General features: G+C 39.2%; 1 protein-coding gene across 10 annotated transcripts in view; it reads right to left on the reverse strand.

The window, feature by feature from the left end:
• fryl (FRY like transcription coactivator) overlaps positions 1-20561 on the reverse strand; it is a 184778-nt gene that overhangs the window by 45385 nt on the left and 118832 nt on the right. For 6 of the 10 annotated variants that reach the window (XM_012955689.3, XM_012955686.3, XM_004911205.4 and 3 more), the window contains 17 exons: positions 20263-20355; positions 19912-20010; positions 17133-17234; positions 15117-15161; positions 12803-12906; positions 10349-10457; positions 9180-9266; positions 8613-8784; positions 7615-7747; positions 6497-6604; positions 5461-5698; positions 5054-5239; positions 4683-4769; positions 3187-3455; positions 2455-2647; positions 1735-1859; positions 700-757 (listed from right to left, as the gene is read on the reverse strand). In XM_012955689.3, the coding sequence (XP_012811143.1) occupies positions 700-757; positions 1735-1859; positions 2455-2647; positions 3187-3455; positions 4683-4769; positions 5054-5239; positions 5461-5698; positions 6497-6604; positions 7615-7747; positions 8613-8784; positions 9180-9266; positions 10349-10457; positions 12803-12906; positions 15117-15161; positions 17133-17234; positions 19912-20010; positions 20263-20355 (2208 nt within the window). The remainder of the gene's footprint in view (positions 1-699; positions 758-1734; positions 1860-2454; positions 2648-3186; positions 3456-4682; positions 4770-5053; positions 5240-5460; positions 5699-6496; positions 6605-7614; positions 7748-8612; positions 8785-9179; positions 9267-10348; positions 10458-12802; positions 12907-15116; positions 15162-17132; positions 17235-19911; positions 20011-20262; positions 20356-20561) is intronic. The other 4 variants (XM_002933447.5, XM_012955685.3, XM_002933446.5 and 1 more) reach the window with 1 other exon arrangement.

Raw genomic sequence — 20561 nt, forward strand, 5'->3', positions numbered from 1 at the left:
CACAATCTAGGCAGAACAAGGAAGATAAGCCTCATTAACGCTACACTATGCAGAGAGAGGGTAGCATTTATGAAAGGCTACTATAAGCCCCAAATTTCCCCTTTTTAAATGTTTCTAATTAGTGGTTTATGCATGGAAAGGCAATGCTGCAACTGCAAGGCCATCTTTCAACTGGCAGAAATAAAATTCCAGTCACTTTGTTGCTGTTACTAACAAATGAAAAGAATGAGATGAAAACATCTGATCTTCAGCTATTATTTTTTTTTTAAAGAAGAAATAAGTCCCATGAATGCAGCAGATTTTATTTTACTTTTACTGCCTTAAGACAGGGTTCCCCAACCTTTCTTACTCGTGAGCCACAATCAAATGTAAAAAGACTTGGAGAGCAACACAAGCCCATAAAAGTGCATGGAGGTGCCATATAAGGGCTAAGATTGGCTATTAGGCAGCCTCTATGCACAGCTTACAGGGGGATGTATTTGGTAGTAAATCTTGGTTTTATTCAACCAAAAATTGGCCCTTAAGTCAGGAATTCAAAAATAACACTTGGTTTGTGGGCACCGAGAGCAACATCCAAGGGGTTGGTGAGCAACATGTTGGCCCTGAGCCACTGGTTGGGAATCACTGCCCACATCTACTAGTTGTTTTCTCAAGGAACCAAAAGGACTGCCATTGAACACTGACAAATAAGATAATTACCTCTGGCCTTCTATCAAGTGCTTCCTTAATTATGGGGTGCAACTCTTCTATTAATTCCCTGTATGCAAATAGGAAGAGAATTAAACACCTCTGGTTAGAGCAAGATCACAAAAAGTGGTTACGCAATATATACAAAGCTGCCGCTTGATAGGTAATGTAATTAACTGAACAGGTTGGGACTTACCCAACTGGATGTCTATACAATTCTGAACCAAAGTTAAAATGATATATTTGTATTACAATTATATTTTTCATAACAACAATGGAAACAGAGTAGATGAAAACTCTCCCATGTGACAAAAACTGCACTACTTATAATGACTAGCAACAAGGGTAAGGGGGCAGTTAGCATGTAGCCTTACATCATTTTCTACTGGGGATCCCCTAGGATAAGAAAGAACAAGGACAATGATTGTGAAGCAAGAGATATGCCAAACAGCCAGGTGGAATCCAACTGTTCCACCAAGTTGATGCAAAGTGGCAACATGGCTGTAAGGAACAGCAAATAAGCTTTTAGCTTAAAGGAAAAGTAACAAAAAAAAAATTTTAACTAAAAAATCTATTCTACCCTCCCCCAATAATTGCCCTATCCTGAAAACCATTTGTTATTTTGAATACTTTAGTAGAAAATACCTGTAAAAATTTTTAATGTTACTTTTCCTTTAACTAATTTAGTTCATTTAGAACAATGCAACCAAATTTCTGATTCATTGCTAGGCACTAGAAAAAAAAACTTTTCCCGAAATTAAGAACAGTTTGCTTTTAAAGCCCGCTTGCTTTGTAATCCACTTAAACTTGAGGACCACGGAAGAAGTAAAGGTCATCAAGTAGGTCCCATACCACAGTATCACAAACATCATGATTTCTGCTGAATCAGTATAAGGTCCATGGATTCCAGGCAAACACAACAGCACTGGGGCAAAATTCACTGCCCACGGATAGATTACTTGCCACTCAAGAGTCACACAGGAAGGCATTTCTTGTGTGTCTGATCATTCAGAAGAGGACCCAGTCAGTACATTAAATATGAAGTACCTAAATGCTCCAGGGTTGGTCCTGCCAAGTCCCAGAACGAGGGATTCTGTGATTTCCATGCTCTCAGAGCGCATCATTGGTACTATGTGCTTAAACAAGGATGAAGGGGACGGATTTCCAATAATCTGAAAAGGAAACAACAATTCACATTAGCACCTTATTCATAGCCTATTCCTACTTTCAATAACACTTATATAGATGATTAACATCCCAATAATAACAAAGCTCTTTATTGATTTAAATGAGATGATGTAACAGATCAGAAGCAAGGATTAAATTGCTCTGTATTGAACAATCCTATTAGAAACACATAAAATACAAATAAGAATTACAACATAGTAAAGCAACAGTAAAGGGATATATATCAAGGATTACCCATTTTCATTTAAGATAACTTTCTTATAACCATGCTCCCCCTTTTCCACTGAGGATATCATGACCCTTATGGTTCTAGAAAGTATCAATGGGCATGACTATTATGTTTTTATCTGTATTATTAGGGGGGCTTATTATATTCTTGATTATGAGTTTAGGGGGCCTAACACTGAGACCTCAAGAAGCATTAAAACCTCTAGTAGTAATGGTCTTATGACATTGCCAATACCGCAAAAGGAGGTGGGGAATGTGAAATGGAGAACAGGATGCAGAAATTAGTCAATATATGGAGAAGGAAATTGGGATCTGAGACCATACAATCAATATCCTCCAGGAATCACCCACCTTTGAATCTATACAATATCCACTGTCTGGAGTAGACGCCAGCGTCTCAGGAGGGGAACAGCGCACAGAACCAGTAGATGCGGCTGAGGTGGAAGTGGCTGCACTGCAGCAGAGGATTAAGTAGTTTCGCCAGAGGCCAATGTAGGAGTCGCTGCCTGTTACTGCAGTAACTTTCTTAGCATTAATGGGGCTGCTGCAAAGGAATCCAAATAAATATCAGAAAATATGTTACATAGGAATACATTTAAGAAACTAAACCAGGATAACAATAAAATGCCTAATACACTAAATGAATCCAAAGGGAATACTGGGGGCAATACAAGTATAGGACCCGTTATTCAGAATCCCCTTATCTGGAAAGTTCTGAAATACAGGAAGGCCATCTCCCATAGACTCCATTTTAATCAAATAAATCAAATTTTTTTTTACTTAATTTTCTTTTTCTCTGAAATAAAGAAATAGTAACTTGTACTTGATCCCAACTAAGATATAATTAATCCTTAGTGCAGGCAACACAATCCTATTGGGTTTATTTAATGTGTAAATTATTTTTTAACAGACAATGTATGGAGAATCAAATTTCAGTAAGATCCCTTATCCAGAAAACCCCAGGTCCCAAGCTTTCTGTGTCCTATACCTGTACTGACCTATATGCAAACCCATGAATCATTTTCAACAGCCCTGACATTTAACTGCAGTGACTATACAATAGGCTGCATAAGAAGGTCTTACTTTATGTCGACTTGTGGAGATAAAAGCTGCAGACGAGTATAAGCAAACATCCAGGCATAGCTCACAGCAGTCGGGCAGTACTTGGGCAGGTTTTCTTGTTTCAGGAAACTGGACAAGCTTATTATCCACGGGTCTTGGCCCTGTGTCACATGAGCAAAGATCCAAATGTGTGATGGACTAACCACATCAAACTGGTGGCTTATTGGTGAGGAGCTCCATTCTGCTAGAGTTTGTAGGTCTATTGAGTTTGGGCAATACAGCAAGGTGGTCTGGACAAATAAACAGTGGAAGACAGAAAATAAATAGCCATTATTTGTTTGTTTTTTTAATCTCCATGTTAAGACATTTTACAGCTTATGGGCAATGTCAGAAGGGACATTTGCAAAACACTTTACACTCAACGTTCCCCATTCTTCTCGATTAGGGGCTATTTTCACATACTTTCTTATCTGTGGGACTAGCGATCTCCCAGGAGGTGACAAAGTGCCCCATCTGTTTTAAGTTGTATATAGGACATGACTATGCAAGCAGTAGCAACAACAATCTGAATTATAAGTTGGCAAGTAGATTTTTCTCATTGTTTTCAAGTTAACAGATGTCATACACAAGACCAAGAACTTGCTGAGAAGGTGTGGTTCATTAAAACTGGGGAACTCCCCCTTGAGAAAGGCGTGACGCTGAAACGTTAGGGTAATTCTCACTTCTAGGCTAAGCGTATCCGCTTTCTTGTATTTCTCTTGTTTGTCTGGATTACATTTGGGTGATATGCATTTTATTTATATAATTGATTGCACTGATATGTATCGATATTAAGCAATCTACATAAGTATGCTATATATCTTTATAAAGGAGAATCTCTTTTTGCTACATACCAATGTGTATGTATTCTTTTTTGAGTGTGCAAGCCTATTATAGTAAGATGGTTGACTTTAAGTTGCCCCATATAGGGGTTCTTTTAGTTTTTGCACCTCCTTCTTATCTTGATATAAGTATTATTTATACTGGTGTGCCCTCCATTTATCTAGAATCAGGAAAGCTGGGGAACCACAGCCCACAGTTCCTTTTTGCCTTAGCATTGCTCCCTTTATACCCAACAGCCAAGGGCACTAGGTGTCCATAATTTACTGTACTACATAGATAACAGAGACATAGATAAAAGAGCCATGAGTACGCTGTAAATTATATCTTTACTAACTGTGTTTAATTGTGTCATCAGTTCTAATCTAATGGCTCATTAAAACTTGTGTATTATATATGAAAAGGTAATTTTATTAATGGTAATTTTAAGATATAAAGACAAAGCATGTGTCATCTTGGAATTTCCACAACCTGCATAACAGCACTCTGCCTGTGTTCTTGTGTCTTGCTATATACATGTCACTCCTAATATTCTTAGATCTACAATATGCTGCTTTACTCCCCTATATTCAGGTGATTCTGGAGTGAGTGCTCATTATATAACTATAAATATGGCATGTTAAGAACTGTAGGTTTACCTGATCCGCCCCGGTGAGATGTATAAAGCTTTCAAGGATAGATGGGCTCAGTCTGTCCATTACATCTATAGCCAACTCTTCATCACCCTACAGTAAAAACGTTGAATGACAGACATTACATTTTCAAGAACATAAACCCAGTTAAAAAGGTGTTTCAGCAAGTGTTAGGCTGGTGACCCGCTGTGTATGAAAACTAATCAGGCACTATATTTAGGCTGTGAAATTTCCTGTTGGTGGTGATGGCAGATACGTTGAAGATATTTTAAAAAATAAGTATGTCTCACTTCTTTTTATAATACCCCAGTTTCTCACCACCCCCTTCTATTCTGTGTCTGAAAAAGCATAAATAATATGTAGAAATAAGAAGAGACCTTGGAAACCTCCAGAACAGTACACAAGGCCCGAATTTCTCGCAGGACATTGACTGCCAATCTTCTTGTGGCAGGGCGGCTGTTACATAGAATAACTAGTGCAAAGCCTTCTACCACGTGAAATACGCTGGAATATAGACTCCTTTCAAGAGGCAGAGTATGTGCTGCACCATTAGGAACTCCCCGCTGTAAGAAGGCAACAAGAAAAAATATTTTCATTGCAATAAATATCATTTTCATCTGTATATGTTCCGGTACACTGGTCATTCTAGTGATGTTGTCAATTATATTATAACCAAGGGTAACATGTGAAATGTTCCCTGCTCTATACATTAAAAAAAATGATTCAAGTAAAAACATATTTCTCTATGGAAATGAATATGATTGTATTGGTGAAACAGCAATACCTGTACATCTATGTTTTTATTGTGCATCTGAGCTGCTTGCTTCCACTGATTTATTAGCTGCACCAGCATCTTCACTGCATTGTCTAGAAGGGTCGGATGAACATCAGTCACTTCGCGCACAATAAAGTAAACAAATCCCGAAAGAACGTCTTCCCGCCAATCTGGGAAATCCAGCATTAATGCCTGCAGAGTATTGAAGGCCAGCCCACGGAGCTCCTCGTCCATATGAATTGTAAGCCTAGCATGGACACACAGCAGAGACATGCATATGTTTATTTATGTGACTCATGGATACAGTCTTGCAGAAGTCCATAGGAAAACATGACAAAGAGAGAGCTCTCTGGATGGCGGTCCAGAAAAAGATATAAGATCTTTCCAGTGTTAAAAACATCCCTGCCCAATGCCTGCTGTACATTTTTTAGTGTCTTCGAACAAAAAACAAATAATAATGTTCCCCACTGTCAAAGCTAGAGTTACATAAAGAAGCCACTGATTAGGTTATGATTAATGAATGCAGCAATATGATTATCTATTCATCAGAAAAAGGGCTACCATGCTTAAATGCAAACAGCAGTAATCCTAGGGAGAATAGGTTGCTTCATAATGATCAATGGATTATATACCATCAAAATGACCCTGTTCTGCACATAGAAGTACATGCTGTGTCCCTGGAGAAAATATATCCAAGTCTTAGCGGCTTTTTCAAGAAGATGCAAGATATGGATAAATATTGTGGGTGTTCAGCCTGCCATGTCACTGCTCTCCTCTATATTATTAATGTATACTGCCTTTTTTGCATTACTTGGATTCATGGATTTATGTCTAGTTAAAGAAACTCGCAAGGGACACGTACAGCTAATCCTTGGGCTGAATTAAAGATGACCAATTTACAGAAAGGCTTGCATATCAAGATGGATAGCCATGATCGATCACTGTGTTCTGTTGCATAAATGTCACAGGCTACGAAGGACCAAAACTGCCACTATGCAGAATGCTGAGAGAAGGATGAAAACATGACGTGCATAAGAGTGGTTACCTTGCTAAGAGTTCGACGAGGTCTGCCCTGCTCATACCATCAGGAATTAGCCTCGGGATAGCAGCAATACATGTTCGGAACAGGTCAATCTTGGGCTTCCTCTCCCCTCTGTTAAAATAAAGGAAAAGATTCAGATGTGTTTCCGGCAGACAGATAAACAAGCCGACAAATGGACAATACTTCTAATCTTGTAAAGGCTTACATAACCCTAGAGGTGGACATACACTACAAGATCCACTCTTTAGTAGGGTTGTCAAACAAATGGATTTCCCCCATATGCCCACTCAAGGTGGATGATATTGAAATAATTACAATGACGAGAATTTCAGATTTCAGAGCGAGAACCGCATCAATGAGCCGATGCGGTCCTTGATCCAGCGGGATGATCAAACCTGCCTCATCGGCATCTGGGCAATTTTCAGGCAGATATAGGTCAGGTAGGCCTGTCAGTCGGGCACATAGGCTGCCAAATCGGTCTGCATATGGCCACCTTAACACTGGCATATCAGACTCAGATCAGTCAACCAGTCCTGCAGCTATATTTAAATACCATTATATTGTCTAAATGATGACGAGAAGTTTCAGCAAAAGTAGCTCTGCTACTGAATGAACTATTCACGTTTTATAGTACTTTTCATCATAAAGATGGTTTAAATATACAAATTTTTACCACTGGGTTTAGAATTTGTGTTTTTGACTGAACATGTTGGATATTTTATTCTCTTTCCCATCTCCCTATGGTCTACCACCAACCAATATAGAACATCTTCCTGTGCTGAAAGGGAGGGGACTCAATATCAGGATCACACAAACGGCCAAATCTTGCTAGCACACACCCAATCAATGGGCAGTACCACTGATCTGATAATCCTGCACCTACCCATGTCTAAAAATAACAATAATGACTGGCACAGTCTGCCCCCCCCCCCCCCCCTTAACACAAAACCATTTAGACTGCATTTTCAGAGCTCTGGCTTTTAGTCTAATGAACAGCACAATGCAATACAGTAATTCCACCTCGGCTTAATGCAATCCTTATTATTGATCTGTTGCACCAAACACATTAACATTTAGCAACAACAACAACAGAAAAAATAGATTTATGTCGTGTTACATACGTGATCATGTCTTCGGGCTCCTTATTACACATTTGCACACTTGTCATGCACATGGGCCGACCAACTTCCTTGTCAAGATGCCTGAGAATGCTATCCAATGCTTTGCGCACTTGCGGATAATATACAGACATCCCTAAAACATATCATTAGTAACTGATTAGTGTGAAGTACACACAGCAGCTCCTAGGTAACGTATCTAAAAGATTTTGTGCTTATGTAGAAACATGGTATAACTATACCCCCACTGCAATAACTCCCTATTTGTTCTCTTGGAGCAGACTAGTGATGTTGGACTAATGAAACACATGTTGCCATGGATTACTGCACTAATGCCACTTCCAAAGCATTCCTGGCATACACTGGAATTGAGCAACAGTGTAATTTAAAGAATATGTAAACATGGAAATGGGGAGGCAAGGGAAATTTCTCAGGTCCAAGAAAAGCATTCAAAGCATAAAGAAGAGGCCACAGCATGAACCTAGTCTAGGAGAACTAAAGCCTAAAAAGATAATATGGAAAGAAGTGCTGTATTTTATATACTGAGCTAACTGCACAAGCCCACAGGCTCAAAAGCCTTACACCAACTATAACCTGGGCCTTTAAAATGATCTATAGTAGCTCTACATCTTCTAAACACTGCACATGCTTAGTGTGCTTTAGGGGCATAAGTTTAAAACATTTAAAATCATAAAAAAGGGCAGAAAATTAAGTTATGTTTGTAAGAGAAGCTGAGGCTACACGGCTGATTAATCAATTCTGATGCAGAATTCACTGGGGTCAACTTGGAGGCACAGATCTTCCTTCCTTTGAGCTGTGGTGGCCATGACCTGGTATAAAATCCCAAAACACAAGGTGTAACATGTCTAGCTTTATTCTTTGTTTAGCTTTAGTTCCCCTTTGCCCTCTCCTATCATGATAAGGAAGGGCACAATTAAAAATCGCCCATGTTTGGGAAAGAAGATAACATTAGATAACAGGAGATAAAACTGATAACAGACCTATTACTTTTGCTTCCTCATCAGTCAGAGTTTTGTTAAGAAATATTTTCTTTACGCGCAAAGTATTTCCTGAGGGAAGGATCACTCCAGTTGTTGGCATGGGCGGCTCCCCGTCCTTTTGCTGTAAGCTGTCTGCTATAACAAGGAAGACTCGCAAACCTATGTTCATCCTCTGCAAGGAACACAAAGTAGGGGACGCAATCAAGCACACAGAACAGGTATGCAAAGCATGGTTACCACTGCTCCATATGGTGAAAGTCCAAATGTCAATGGCGGTTTCTGTATCTGTATCTCAGCACATAAATCTGATAGTGGAAGCAGATATAATTCTGATATCTTTAACAGCAAATGTGTTTTTAACTTTACTATAAATATAGCTGGATCCAACTGTCAGTACAACTGAACCAAGATGAGAAATGGAAGTCAGATGAGATCCAACACACCAGCCATATGATATACTGCCTGACAGAGGATGCTGGAAGCTGTACAAATACATTAGCTGGAGGGCAGAAGATAGGACATTCTTATTTTACAAGACAAAATCTGAAAAACAATGCATTGAGTTACCTCTGGGTTGATGGTAAAGGTTTTAGATGACTTTCCAACGCTGAGAAGATCAAATATTATTTCTTTCATTGCAAAATCTAAACGTTCCTTTGAAAAGATAAAGGAGAAAAGTGTAAGATGATACCAAGGTGTTTTGCCTAGAACAGGCCAAATGAATCAGTGTTTCTATAACTAGTCACCTCTAGAGATTTACCCTTCTAACGAAAGGCAAACAGTATGTTCAGCACAAGCACAAGTCACGGAACTTATGTTGAACAAGGGGGAATACTGCCCATTTAAAGGGGGATCTACACACTTGCTCAGCAACACTTTACTCAGTTGTTGCCGCATTACAAATCTTATCATGCTTTATCAGTCGCTAAAACATGCTGGGAGCTGTAGTCCAGCAACATCAAGGCTTAGACATTTCCCCAAATCTAAAAGGTCAGCAGCATTAATAAAATGCAAAATAATCCTTTAATGAGAATCCCCCCAAATTACTGTGACTCTGGCTCTTTGCCTACAGAATAGCAGTGTTTCCCGCTTTCTGATGCTTGACTTACAATGAAATAACGAAGTCAAAATTAAAAAAAAAAAAAAAAAAAAAAAAAAGTCTCAGTAGGTAAGACAACAACAAGGTAGCTGACAAGTGCTGGTAACTTTTCATTAGTGAATTTTCTTGCATGTGTAATCAAGTTTCAGTGTGGCGCAGCTGCATTGCTAGAGCTGGCTGACTATCATGTCAGGAATCCCTCTACATGGCTTGTTTTTGCTTAATATATAAGTGCAAACTGCACTGTTTCCCAACTTATTTCTGAACTTCAACTCTTTTGGACCAAACATTGGGCCAGATTCAGTTGTATGAGGAAGGCTGATCATCAAATGCAGTTCCAGATATTCCTGTACACCCAATTGCAAGTCAATGAGTAATATGTATCTCACACGAAAACACTATTGAAAGTAGGAAAGTACAGGAAATAAATTAGGAGAAACACTCTCTTCATACTGAATCTCGCCCGTAAGTTTTCATTTCAATAACCCATCCATAAAATAACATTTTCCCAGTGAAGGCTGATAGAGAGTGGACTAGACATTTGCAGTTACTAGAACTTAATTCCCAATATCCACAGTTGTTAGCTTGTTACCAGGGTATGTGCACAGATTGGGAGAGTTAAGAGAATAAAACCTACCTGAGCAATGAACTGGATGATCTTGACGAATATATTAAGAGGGGTATCGCGGGGCACTACACTACGGGAGCCTTTGGGGAAAAGTGCAGATACAATGCTCATAAGGCGGCTGCAAGGAAGGAAAGTTCAGAACATTAATTACATTAAGCGAGATTCTTACAGGGATAGAATATGGAAGATTTGGGGATGCTTAACAGTAAGCTACGAATACATTGCATGCTACTGGCATAATAACAAAATGGGCATGTGAAGTCATCACTGTGATATACATGTGTGAAAGTCTGAAAAAGTTAACATCTGTAGTATGTCTGGGAAACATGATGAGGTTCCTCTGACTGCAGTCACTCCTACTGTTTCCCCTGCCTCTGATTAAACCACTTCTCAATGAGTCTTTCCCTTTAAAGGAAGATTGCGACATGCCTATAGCACCTGTCCCCTATTCTTATCACATACGATTTAAAACAAAAATATCTTTGAATCGCCATTTTTTATAATATATTATATTGCTGAAGGGACATCCTGCATTTGTTTGCTTTTCTCTGGGTACAACCTGTTATAAAAAAATAAACCAGTTCTTCAACAGTAGCAACTTGTTTTAGCACCGGGCTGCAAGGCCCTTTTTATGGCACTTGCTTTACTATAAATCTTCCCTTTGGTAACGGTCATCGACATTAATGACTTGAAATGACGTTCGTAAGGCAAATGAGCAATTTAGAACAAATGGATCCTATACTTTTTATAGTAGTGGCAAAACTGTGTTTTAGTGAACCTTGCACCATTTACTGTATGTAACAGAATGACCCTGCTCTGTAATAATTAACTGTGAACAGCTCTCTCCATAGAGGCTTAGTAACTTAATGTCTGCCCCATTGGGTTTTTCTTTTTTTTTAGCTTCAAACACATACCATCATGTGTAAGATTTAAGGGGTTAATGCTGTTCTTATACCCTTTCTAAGGCAGCGATTAGCTTTTGGCAGCATTTTAATCCCAATGGGTAACCCAAACACCATCCGGAGCCCCTCTGTTCTGTGAATCACCACTCTGCTCTTTAATGCTTTCCAGTATAGAGCACAGCTGCACTTTCCCACCCAAAAAGAGATGAATTCCCAGTTGAAATACCAGAAATTCAGCTCTACGAGTTAATGGCTTTTCGATGCCCCTGGTATAGTGCCGCCCTGAAAGAATGGATCTCACATTGTTTCGTGGCAATATGCTTCGGCAACAAGCAGCACAAATAGTATTGTTAGCAGTCTCATTTTATTTCTATTTTAACCTTGATTTTGCCTACCCGAAAATGAAACTGAGTGGGCAAATGTAAAAAGCTCAGCCACATCCAGGATGCAGTTATTAAATAAAAAAGTGAAACACAATTCCTGACATGTATTTTGTAGTGCATTAATATTGTTTAATGTTTGTCAATGAACTTCCTTCTATTCTTCCCTTCAACAATCCCATTGCTGAAGCTTTAGCACCAATACAAAAGGGCAGAGAATGTATGAATGCAATGAATGGACAGCATTTTAAGCATCCATCACCTGACATTGTTACCCCTCCACAAAACATACAATTATTACATGTCCGTACAACAGTTAAAGGAAGTGTAACTTCCCCCAAAAGATTTTGACTAATAAAGTAAAACATAATTCTAAGCAAATTTCCAGTGTTCATATGTAAATGTTATTTATATATGTAATAGCTATTGAAAGCAGTATTTTCCTCACCATTTTTGCACTGTGCAAGAAGCAGGCTTCTACTGTACTGTGTTTTGATCGCCTCTGTCATTTGGTAGTAAACAGCAGTGATCAAAAACATTGCTGTCCACCTGTCATTGCTCAATGCCATTTAATGGAAAGTAGTCCTGTTCCATTGTGCCTCAGTCACGCTAGCTTTCTATTACAAAGGTGACAGGCAGACAGAGGTGTTTTGATCACTGCTGATTTGGGTCAGATGACAGTAATGGTCAAAATTACCTCATGGGCATTAATAAAATATAAAGTCGCCATTTTTAAAAAAATAAAATAAAAAATAGATTCTTTAATGATAGCATTATATCCGCAGAGTATGCGTGGCCCTCCAGATTTAATGAGGCTGAATTTTACCCAATTATTTTGGTTTATTTATTTATTTATTTTTTTTTTGAAAGGTGTGGTTTATTTTTGAAGAAATATGCATATATACATGGTATCATACATATAGCAGTCGCCAGGAAGGTACTTGCAATTCTTAATAAATCCCACATTCTACAAGGAGGAAAGGTGTTCTAATTGAATAACCAATGAAAGACAACCTACCATCCTCCAGATGTTGTCTACATCTCCCAGCCTTGGCCTATTGATAGGCTTCTGATTGCTGTAGTTCTATAACATCTGGAAAATAGCACTCTGCCTGTGCCCCGCTAATATAAACTCTGGCAAATAGAGCTATACTTAGGGTGCGTAATGCCCAGAGACTTACCTTTGTGTTACAGTGTTGCTTTCACATTTTATCCTAATAACATAAACCCACAATAATCTATACAGAGATTCCAGTGCAACTCGAGACATTTTAGGATCTTTATTCTGAAAGAAAGAAAAATAATGATGAGATAAACTCTAAGTTCGGCACATATAATATTAATTACCATTCCATTCTTATTGAGTTAATCAGTATAAAGTACTCAATCCTTTTTAGGAACATATCTGATTAAGCTTATTTATTAAGAAATTCAATTGCTGAAAAATGACTCTTGGTATAAGCCTTCTGCTGGCTTATTGGGAAGCCTTTTATCTTAGACAATTATCAGTGTCTAAAATTGTTGAACCCCAGTTTGTACAGCTCGTAAAGCCCCTTCTAGCATTCTCAGCCAGCCCCAGGGGGGACTCTGGGTCCGACGCCACCACCCGATGCCACCATCACTCACACTTACCATTCTGCGAGTGTTACTTAAGGTGACGTTAGTATCCCTTAACTTGATATAGGGGTTAAAAATAATAATACCATAATGATATATGACACCTGATTAAAATTTGGGCCAAAAACATCTGTAATTATGCAAGTATTTTCACACCCAAGTGGTTTCCAGCTCAGCAGATTGCAAAACACTTGCAATTGCCTCTCCATGTAATGACCTGAACCCTGCCTTGGTTCTTTTACTTCATGTAGCAAATTTTTTTTTTAACCAGACTCCATTGCTCGGTACTGTAGGTTTTCAGGGCACAATAAACACAAACAACAATAATCTAATCCTTCTCCCACGCTCCATAGCAATCCGTTCCCTAGATGTGAATCAGAGCATTCTAAGATCCCCAGGAAATGTAAAGGCTAGCCTAGCAACACAAAATGCTATAGTAGTAATTAGCAGCTCAGTAATGTTAATTAGAGCACACACAAAATCTAGCACAAAAGAAATGCAAGGCTTTACCTATGAGAAAAGGGCAGTTACCTTGATCATGGCACACGTAGGCAATTATTACTTTAAATCATGGATGTCCTTGTTATTCAGTGGCCATTTTCAAGTGCCCGCATGTGCCATAACCATGATGATTCTCACAGACATTCCTCTGAGCTACTTAGTTAAGAGGTGTGTACTTATCAGACTAGGTGCAACTCAAGTACTCATCCAGTCTAAAGAAATGCATTTACCTCCTTTTGAGATATGAGACAAATCTGGTTTTATAACAAGGGTAACTTTAGTTACAGGCCTGTAACCATAGCATGCCAGGGCACAGGGTTAGAAGAGTACTGCTGGATTCTTACTAATGCACCTTTTTTTAATATATGTGTACAGATAACCTGCCCAAAGCTTTGGTGTAGAAGAAGTTTGCAGTGAAATCAGAGTACCTTGTAAAGGACTGGCAGGTCTGAAAAATATATAGGCCTATCTGTTCTTCTAGATACTTCTTGCAGCCCAGTTTGAAGAACATCTATGAGTAGAACTATGGGCTGACCACCTAACCGACCTCAAGGGGAAAGGGACGTGCTTGACTTAAGTCAAATGTAAATAACATTTAATAACAAGGTACATATCATAGTGCAAAATGTCTATGATTTGCTTGCGGTGGACCATCTGTCTTAGGGCTCTGGTACATGGGGAGATTAGTCGACTGCAACAAATCTCCCTTGTTGCGGGCGACTAATCTCCCCAATATGACATCCCACCAGCGAAAATGTAAATCGCCGGAGGGATGGCATACGCGTGGCGCAATTTGTGGAAATCGCCAAAGTTGCCTCTCATGCCGCCACGTATGCCATCCCACCGGCAATTTACATTTTCGCCGGTGGGATGTCATATCAGGGAGATTACAAGCCCGCAACAAGGGAGATTTGTCGCGGGCGACTAATTTCCCCATGTACCAGAGCCCTAAAGCTGGCCATACACGCACCAATACTATCGTAGGAAACCTCGTTTCGTACGATATTCGGTGCGTGTATGGCATGTCGGCGAATCGACCGATATCGCAGGAAGCTGCTGATATCGGACGACTCGCCGATCGGCCAGGTTAGAAAATTTTGATCGGGCGCCATAGAAGGCGCCTGACCAAAATCTGCCGTCAGGGCTGAATCGGCAGAAGGAGGTAGAAATCCTATTGTTTCTACCTCCTTATCTGCTGTTTCAGCCCTGACTGTGTGTGGCGGATCTGACGATGTTTCGTGCGACGTGCCACGTGTATGGCCAGCTTTAGTATTCAAGTGGGCTATGCATATCTCTAAGGAAAATGGAGATCTGAGGTGACAAGCCTGATAAGCATGTCCTTTACCATTTCTTCCCTAGTATAACACAGGAACTCACCTGGAGGGTTTCTATTTGCTTTCTGATACTGTTGTTAGATGGCATCTAAACAAAGCAATGTGAGACAGCAAAACATAACAAACATGAGAATGGAAGGAACATGCAGGTTAGGTGAAAATAAAAGCACAAAACAAATAGCACGTTAAAAAACAAAACAAAAGCTTTGCTGTGTGAGTGGGCTACAATGAACTACTCTGTGGCCAGTTCTGGCAAGATCCTGGAGTAATGACTGTAGGGATGGAGAAAAGGGTTCTACGAGAGGATATAAATGCTCATTTGATGTATATGTGAATTCTGAGAAATTTCCTTATCAATGCACTCTTATTCTCAGACCTGTAGATATGCAACAACTAGACTACAGGACTGTCAAATACTTACTCTTGAGTGGTATGTCTATAGCTACACAGAAAAAAATACTTTAATTACTGTAATAAATGAGTGGTGCTAGAATGATTCAATGCACCTTCTGTTCATAAACTATCCAAAGATATATCTAATTATCGGTACATGATCACTAATCCTATAACGAATCCTGTAAATCATCAAGGCGTTCCATGGCAACATAAAGGTGAGAAGTGCATGCTTAGTGCTTAATATTGTAAAACGTGAGGTATTTATATCCTGAAATGACTTCTAATATCATTATACAATATTTTGAAGTAGTGGGTACAAATAAACATTCCACTGAGAACCGTGACAAATATAATTAGTACTGGATTAGTATCTACTGACAAAAATAGCTTCAATGCACATTTGGGGTCATTTCTTAAACAGAATGCAGTGTGCAAATGCAAACAAATAAAAAGACTTCAGTCTGACTTTTTTGCACGCTGCATTTTGGCTTTCCTTTATTGACTCCACCCACAAATACAGCGCTGACTGCATTAGTTAATGCTGTATTGGTGAGGGGCGGGTGGGGGCAAAAAGATATCCCCGCCCATCCCCTAAAGTGTGTTCATTTTTATGCACAAGTTTGGGAGCTGCAAAAGGCACAGCCCACAATAGGGCCCTTCTTTTCTGGAAGTAAGTACAGGACCCAGCTGCGCCCCCTGATGCTGAGGCACAATCGCTTGCTACACCAGCACTTGTGCCCTTTAATGCTCTACTTGCACCCTGGGGGAATGTCACCCCTATTGTTTACAAAGATGTATGTTACAGATCATACAGAGCTTTTGGGTATTATATTATAAGGTGGCAAATAGTCTTTAGACACCTATGGGGCTATCCTTATATTAACGATTTGCTGTCCACTATTCAGTGCCCTGAAAGTAAAGCCACATGACTAACTTTATTAATATCAATTGCTAGTTAGTTGCCGGGTAACATAAATTAAATTATTATCTGTAACATTACTAGGAAAGATGTAAAGAAGAACAGTGTTGGGTTCAAGAAGCACTTAGGTGACATGATTTAACAAAAGAATGAAAATGGTTAATTTCCTATTTAAAGGGTAGTAGTATAAATGAGTATGTTTGGGAGGGGGGGGGGTGGATAAAAAGGGCAAACAAAGCCATGCAGATCAGTGCCAGATGCAGAAAAGACAGAGGACAACCACATAATAAGGATGCTTAGAATTGCTGTACCCAGGATGCGATTGTACCTTGTTAATCACCAGACATGCAGCAAATCACTACAGCCGCCCAGAAACCCATCGAGCAAGGAGATTAGAGGATGAATACCATTAAATGAGTTGTCATACAGAGCAATTACTCAGAGAGGAATAAGTTTAAAGACAAGTCCCCGCTGTTACTGTGGTCTATTGAATTATACAGATAATGTATAAGTGAAGTAATGAGTTTTAGCAGACAAAAAAAATGTGACATTTACACAAAACACCAAAAAGATAAATTACATTTAATTATCACCAAGCATATAGGAGAAAATGTGAATATATGGGATTTAAATTATTTCCAGACTAAAAACCTGAACAATGAGTAATTCTGAGAGCATTATCTCCAATATAAGTATCTTGATTCCTGAGTGACACAAACACATGGGAATGGTTCCATTTCCTACCTTTAAATGGGATAAACAGTTTTGCAAGAATATGTGCCAGTTGTTTAGGAAAAACTGCTTTTGGCTGACACACAACAGGCAGGTAATCAGAGGGTACAAGGCCTGGAAAACAGAAAAAAAACATATTTCACATACAAAGTTAATACTTGGGCACAATAAGAACAAGCTAAGCAAAATATTTAAATGGCAACAATGGCTGTTTATGTTTATTCTTTAGGTTTGCCTTGTATCAAAGTGATGCCATACAGCAGGGGTCCCCAACCTTTTATACCCGTGAGCCACATTTAAATGGAAAAAGTATTGGGGAGCAACACAAGCGTGAAAAAGTTTCCTGGGGGTGCCAGTGAGAGCTATAATTGGCTATTTGATAGCCCCTATGTGGGACTGACAGCCTACAGAAGGCCCTGTTTGACATTATACTTGGTTTGTATGCAACCAACACTTGCCTCCAAGCCAGAAATTCAAAAATGAGCACCTGCTTTGAGGCCGCTGGGAGCAACATCCAAGAGGTTGGCGAGCAACATGTTGCTTACGAGCCACTGGTTGGGGAACACTGCCATACAGTATCCAGAGTACAGCAGCTCTATGCCAGTACAGTTCCAAAATCCCATTATCCCTACACATTTATTCCCAGTGAAGTTAGTTTATCAACCCCTTTCTAGTTCCTACATCCTGTGGAGTTGTGGTGGCGTGGTGTAAATATGCATACCAATATGATACCAAGACTGAACTGAGTTAAAAGTAACTGCTAGAGCATTGCAAACTACAATATACAGCTACACATATATATAGGTACATATAGTATGCTGTACAGCAGCTCTATGTAACAGGCGCAATCAGCGTTTTAGACTTCAGTACTGTTTTTACTCTGGAATAAAAAAATAATCACTTTGTAAATGCCTAAAGCATATATAAAAAAAAAAAACAGTGAAGTAAAGGATCAAGCTTATTGTACACAGAACTTTGCTTTTTGTGCCTTGGTTATGCAAATTAGCCCCTAAAATATATTGGTGCTAGCACACACTTTACTACAGCATATAAAGTAGCATAGAATAACTATGACTACGTGTTGAAAGACACGAAACACATCAGTTTTATTGTGAATAAAGCTATTTCTTAACCACCTTCACCCATGTCTGGAGTGCATACCCATCGAGAAATTGTGCTTGAGAGCATAGGATTACTGCCTTTTTTACACAGTTATTTATAACAATTCATTTTTTCTGTGTGAACTTGTCCCTTTTACTTCAAAAAGTTAGGCCAGGTGTGTGGAGTAAATCAATTGTGTAAATGTATGTGTTAATCTGAAGTGTAACATTTTACACACCTTTAGTTACAGAGCTCTAGAACCGCCATATTCTGTATGTCACTTATGAATTCTCCATTGTTCACATAAGCAGATATAAAAAGTGTTGGTGAGCCACACAAGTATGAAAATAGCTCTTTGGGGCTGCCAAATAAGGGCTGTGATTGGCTATTTGTTAGTCCCATGTGACTGCTGGCCTGCAGGAGGCTCTGCCTGGAGTAAAATCTGTGACATCCAACCTCAAAGACTTGGGGTGAATTTAAGAAGAACTGATGCTCAAAAAATGATTATGACTAGAAATGTTGTATTTTCTACACTGAACGTACTGTACTAGCAAAGAGCCTTTGCTGCCCTGTAACGAACCAAGCCTTCAAAGTTGTCCACAGGAACTTGACATCTTGGATTTTGTTCGCTCATATATTGAGCGCCAGTGATAATGCCATGTAACACTAATCTGACTTTTATATCACATATATATTGTGAGTCCCTAAGCTCAGGTAAGTCACAGCAGCACAGCGCATCAACTATTAACCAGCAGAAAAGATGGGGAGCTACTGAGGGAACCTCCACAGTCACAGTTCTTCACTGCTAAGGCCAGCGGTCGCCTTGGGCTGGTACAGAAGTCCTAACTATGTGTTGCATCTCTAGTCTAATTCCAAGTTAAGCTTTGGTTCTCCTTTAAATTAAATTGTGTATTTCATTTTAAATGAAGGAAACAGATTAAAGGGCCAGTAATACCAGGAAATGAAAATGCCCTAAAAGCATTTAAATCTAAAGTACTATTCTGCTCTTATGAAAATAAGACATCATTTTGCTGAAGCAGGACTATATTTGGAATATCCGTTACTTTCCAGGAAATGGCATATGGCCCCCTAAATCAATGTGCTATTGCCCTAAAGTTCTGTTTCATGTGTATAAAAAGTGTAAATAAGGTTTTGGCCCAAAAATATCCAGTTGTGCATGTTTACATTTTACATGCCCTCATACACCATCTATTATATTAACTGGAGCTGAACGTATGATAAATTGATAACACTGTATGACGGCACATCCTAAAGACTTACATTACACACCGTGGATATACCATCTATATACATCAAAAGATGGCATTTCCTATACTTGGGAAAATAAACATATATCCGCTGCTTTCACCGCTACCATTGAACACATATGTATTTCTTTTGCAACCCCCCACTGAAGCTTAAATAAGTAATTTATAACCCTCTAAGAGCTGTCAACGTAATGCCTGCTTCATGGTGGATTTCATGGTTCCCAAGTCAAAGCAAGGGCTAGTAAATATGCAAATGGGGGGCCAAGGATATGGAAAGGTGCTTAATCCATCTTCATTCACTGCAATTTTTCATTACAGGCTTGTGGGTTACAGCTTCTAAAAGCCAAAGCATGAATATTCAGAGAAAATGGAGCCACCAATGAATGGGTGAACAGCTGCCCCCTGCTGAAAGAATATATTACCAGGGAATGTTTCTTTCTTGAGCTCAGTTCAAACGTGGTCTGGTAGAGCATCTCCACAAAGTTTTTCAAACATGGCACATTGACTTCATTTTTTACAGCCTTGGGAAAGAGAACATCACATCTGAGTAATACAGTGCAAACATAAGAAGAAGGTTCTGCATTTGGGAAGCTATACCTGAAGCCCTCTAGTTGTGTCTGTAGTACAACAGCTAGAGGGTCTCAAGTTGGAGAAAATTCCAGACTAGATTCCCACTAGATCATTTGGTGGAAAATTCTGAGAGAATGCTTTATGCATTGTATTTAAAACAAAAAACAATACAACAGTTATAACCAGCTACAAAATATACTTACAGCAGCTACAGGAATGAGAATCTCTACAAACAGACCAGCAAGTGCATGTTTAATGTCCTTGTCTTTCACTTCCAAGAAGTACTGTGCACATTCCTTTTAGATTACATAGAAGAGAAACAAACATTCACATGAACAGATGGGATATTATAGACATTTTTGGGTCCACTTAGTGATATATGACATGACAGAGAAGCACAGACGGATCTTGAAGCTCAGAGTACTAAGACGTATTAAATAGTCATGAATGTTATCAAACCAGCCTTCCTTCTAAGCAGCCCTGACATGAACCCCATCTGTGA

Source organism: Xenopus tropicalis, chromosome 1 (assembly GCF_000004195.4).
Source record: "Xenopus tropicalis strain Nigerian chromosome 1, UCB_Xtro_10.0, whole genome shotgun sequence".
NCBI lineage: Eukaryota > Metazoa > Chordata > Amphibia > Anura > Pipidae > Xenopus > Xenopus tropicalis.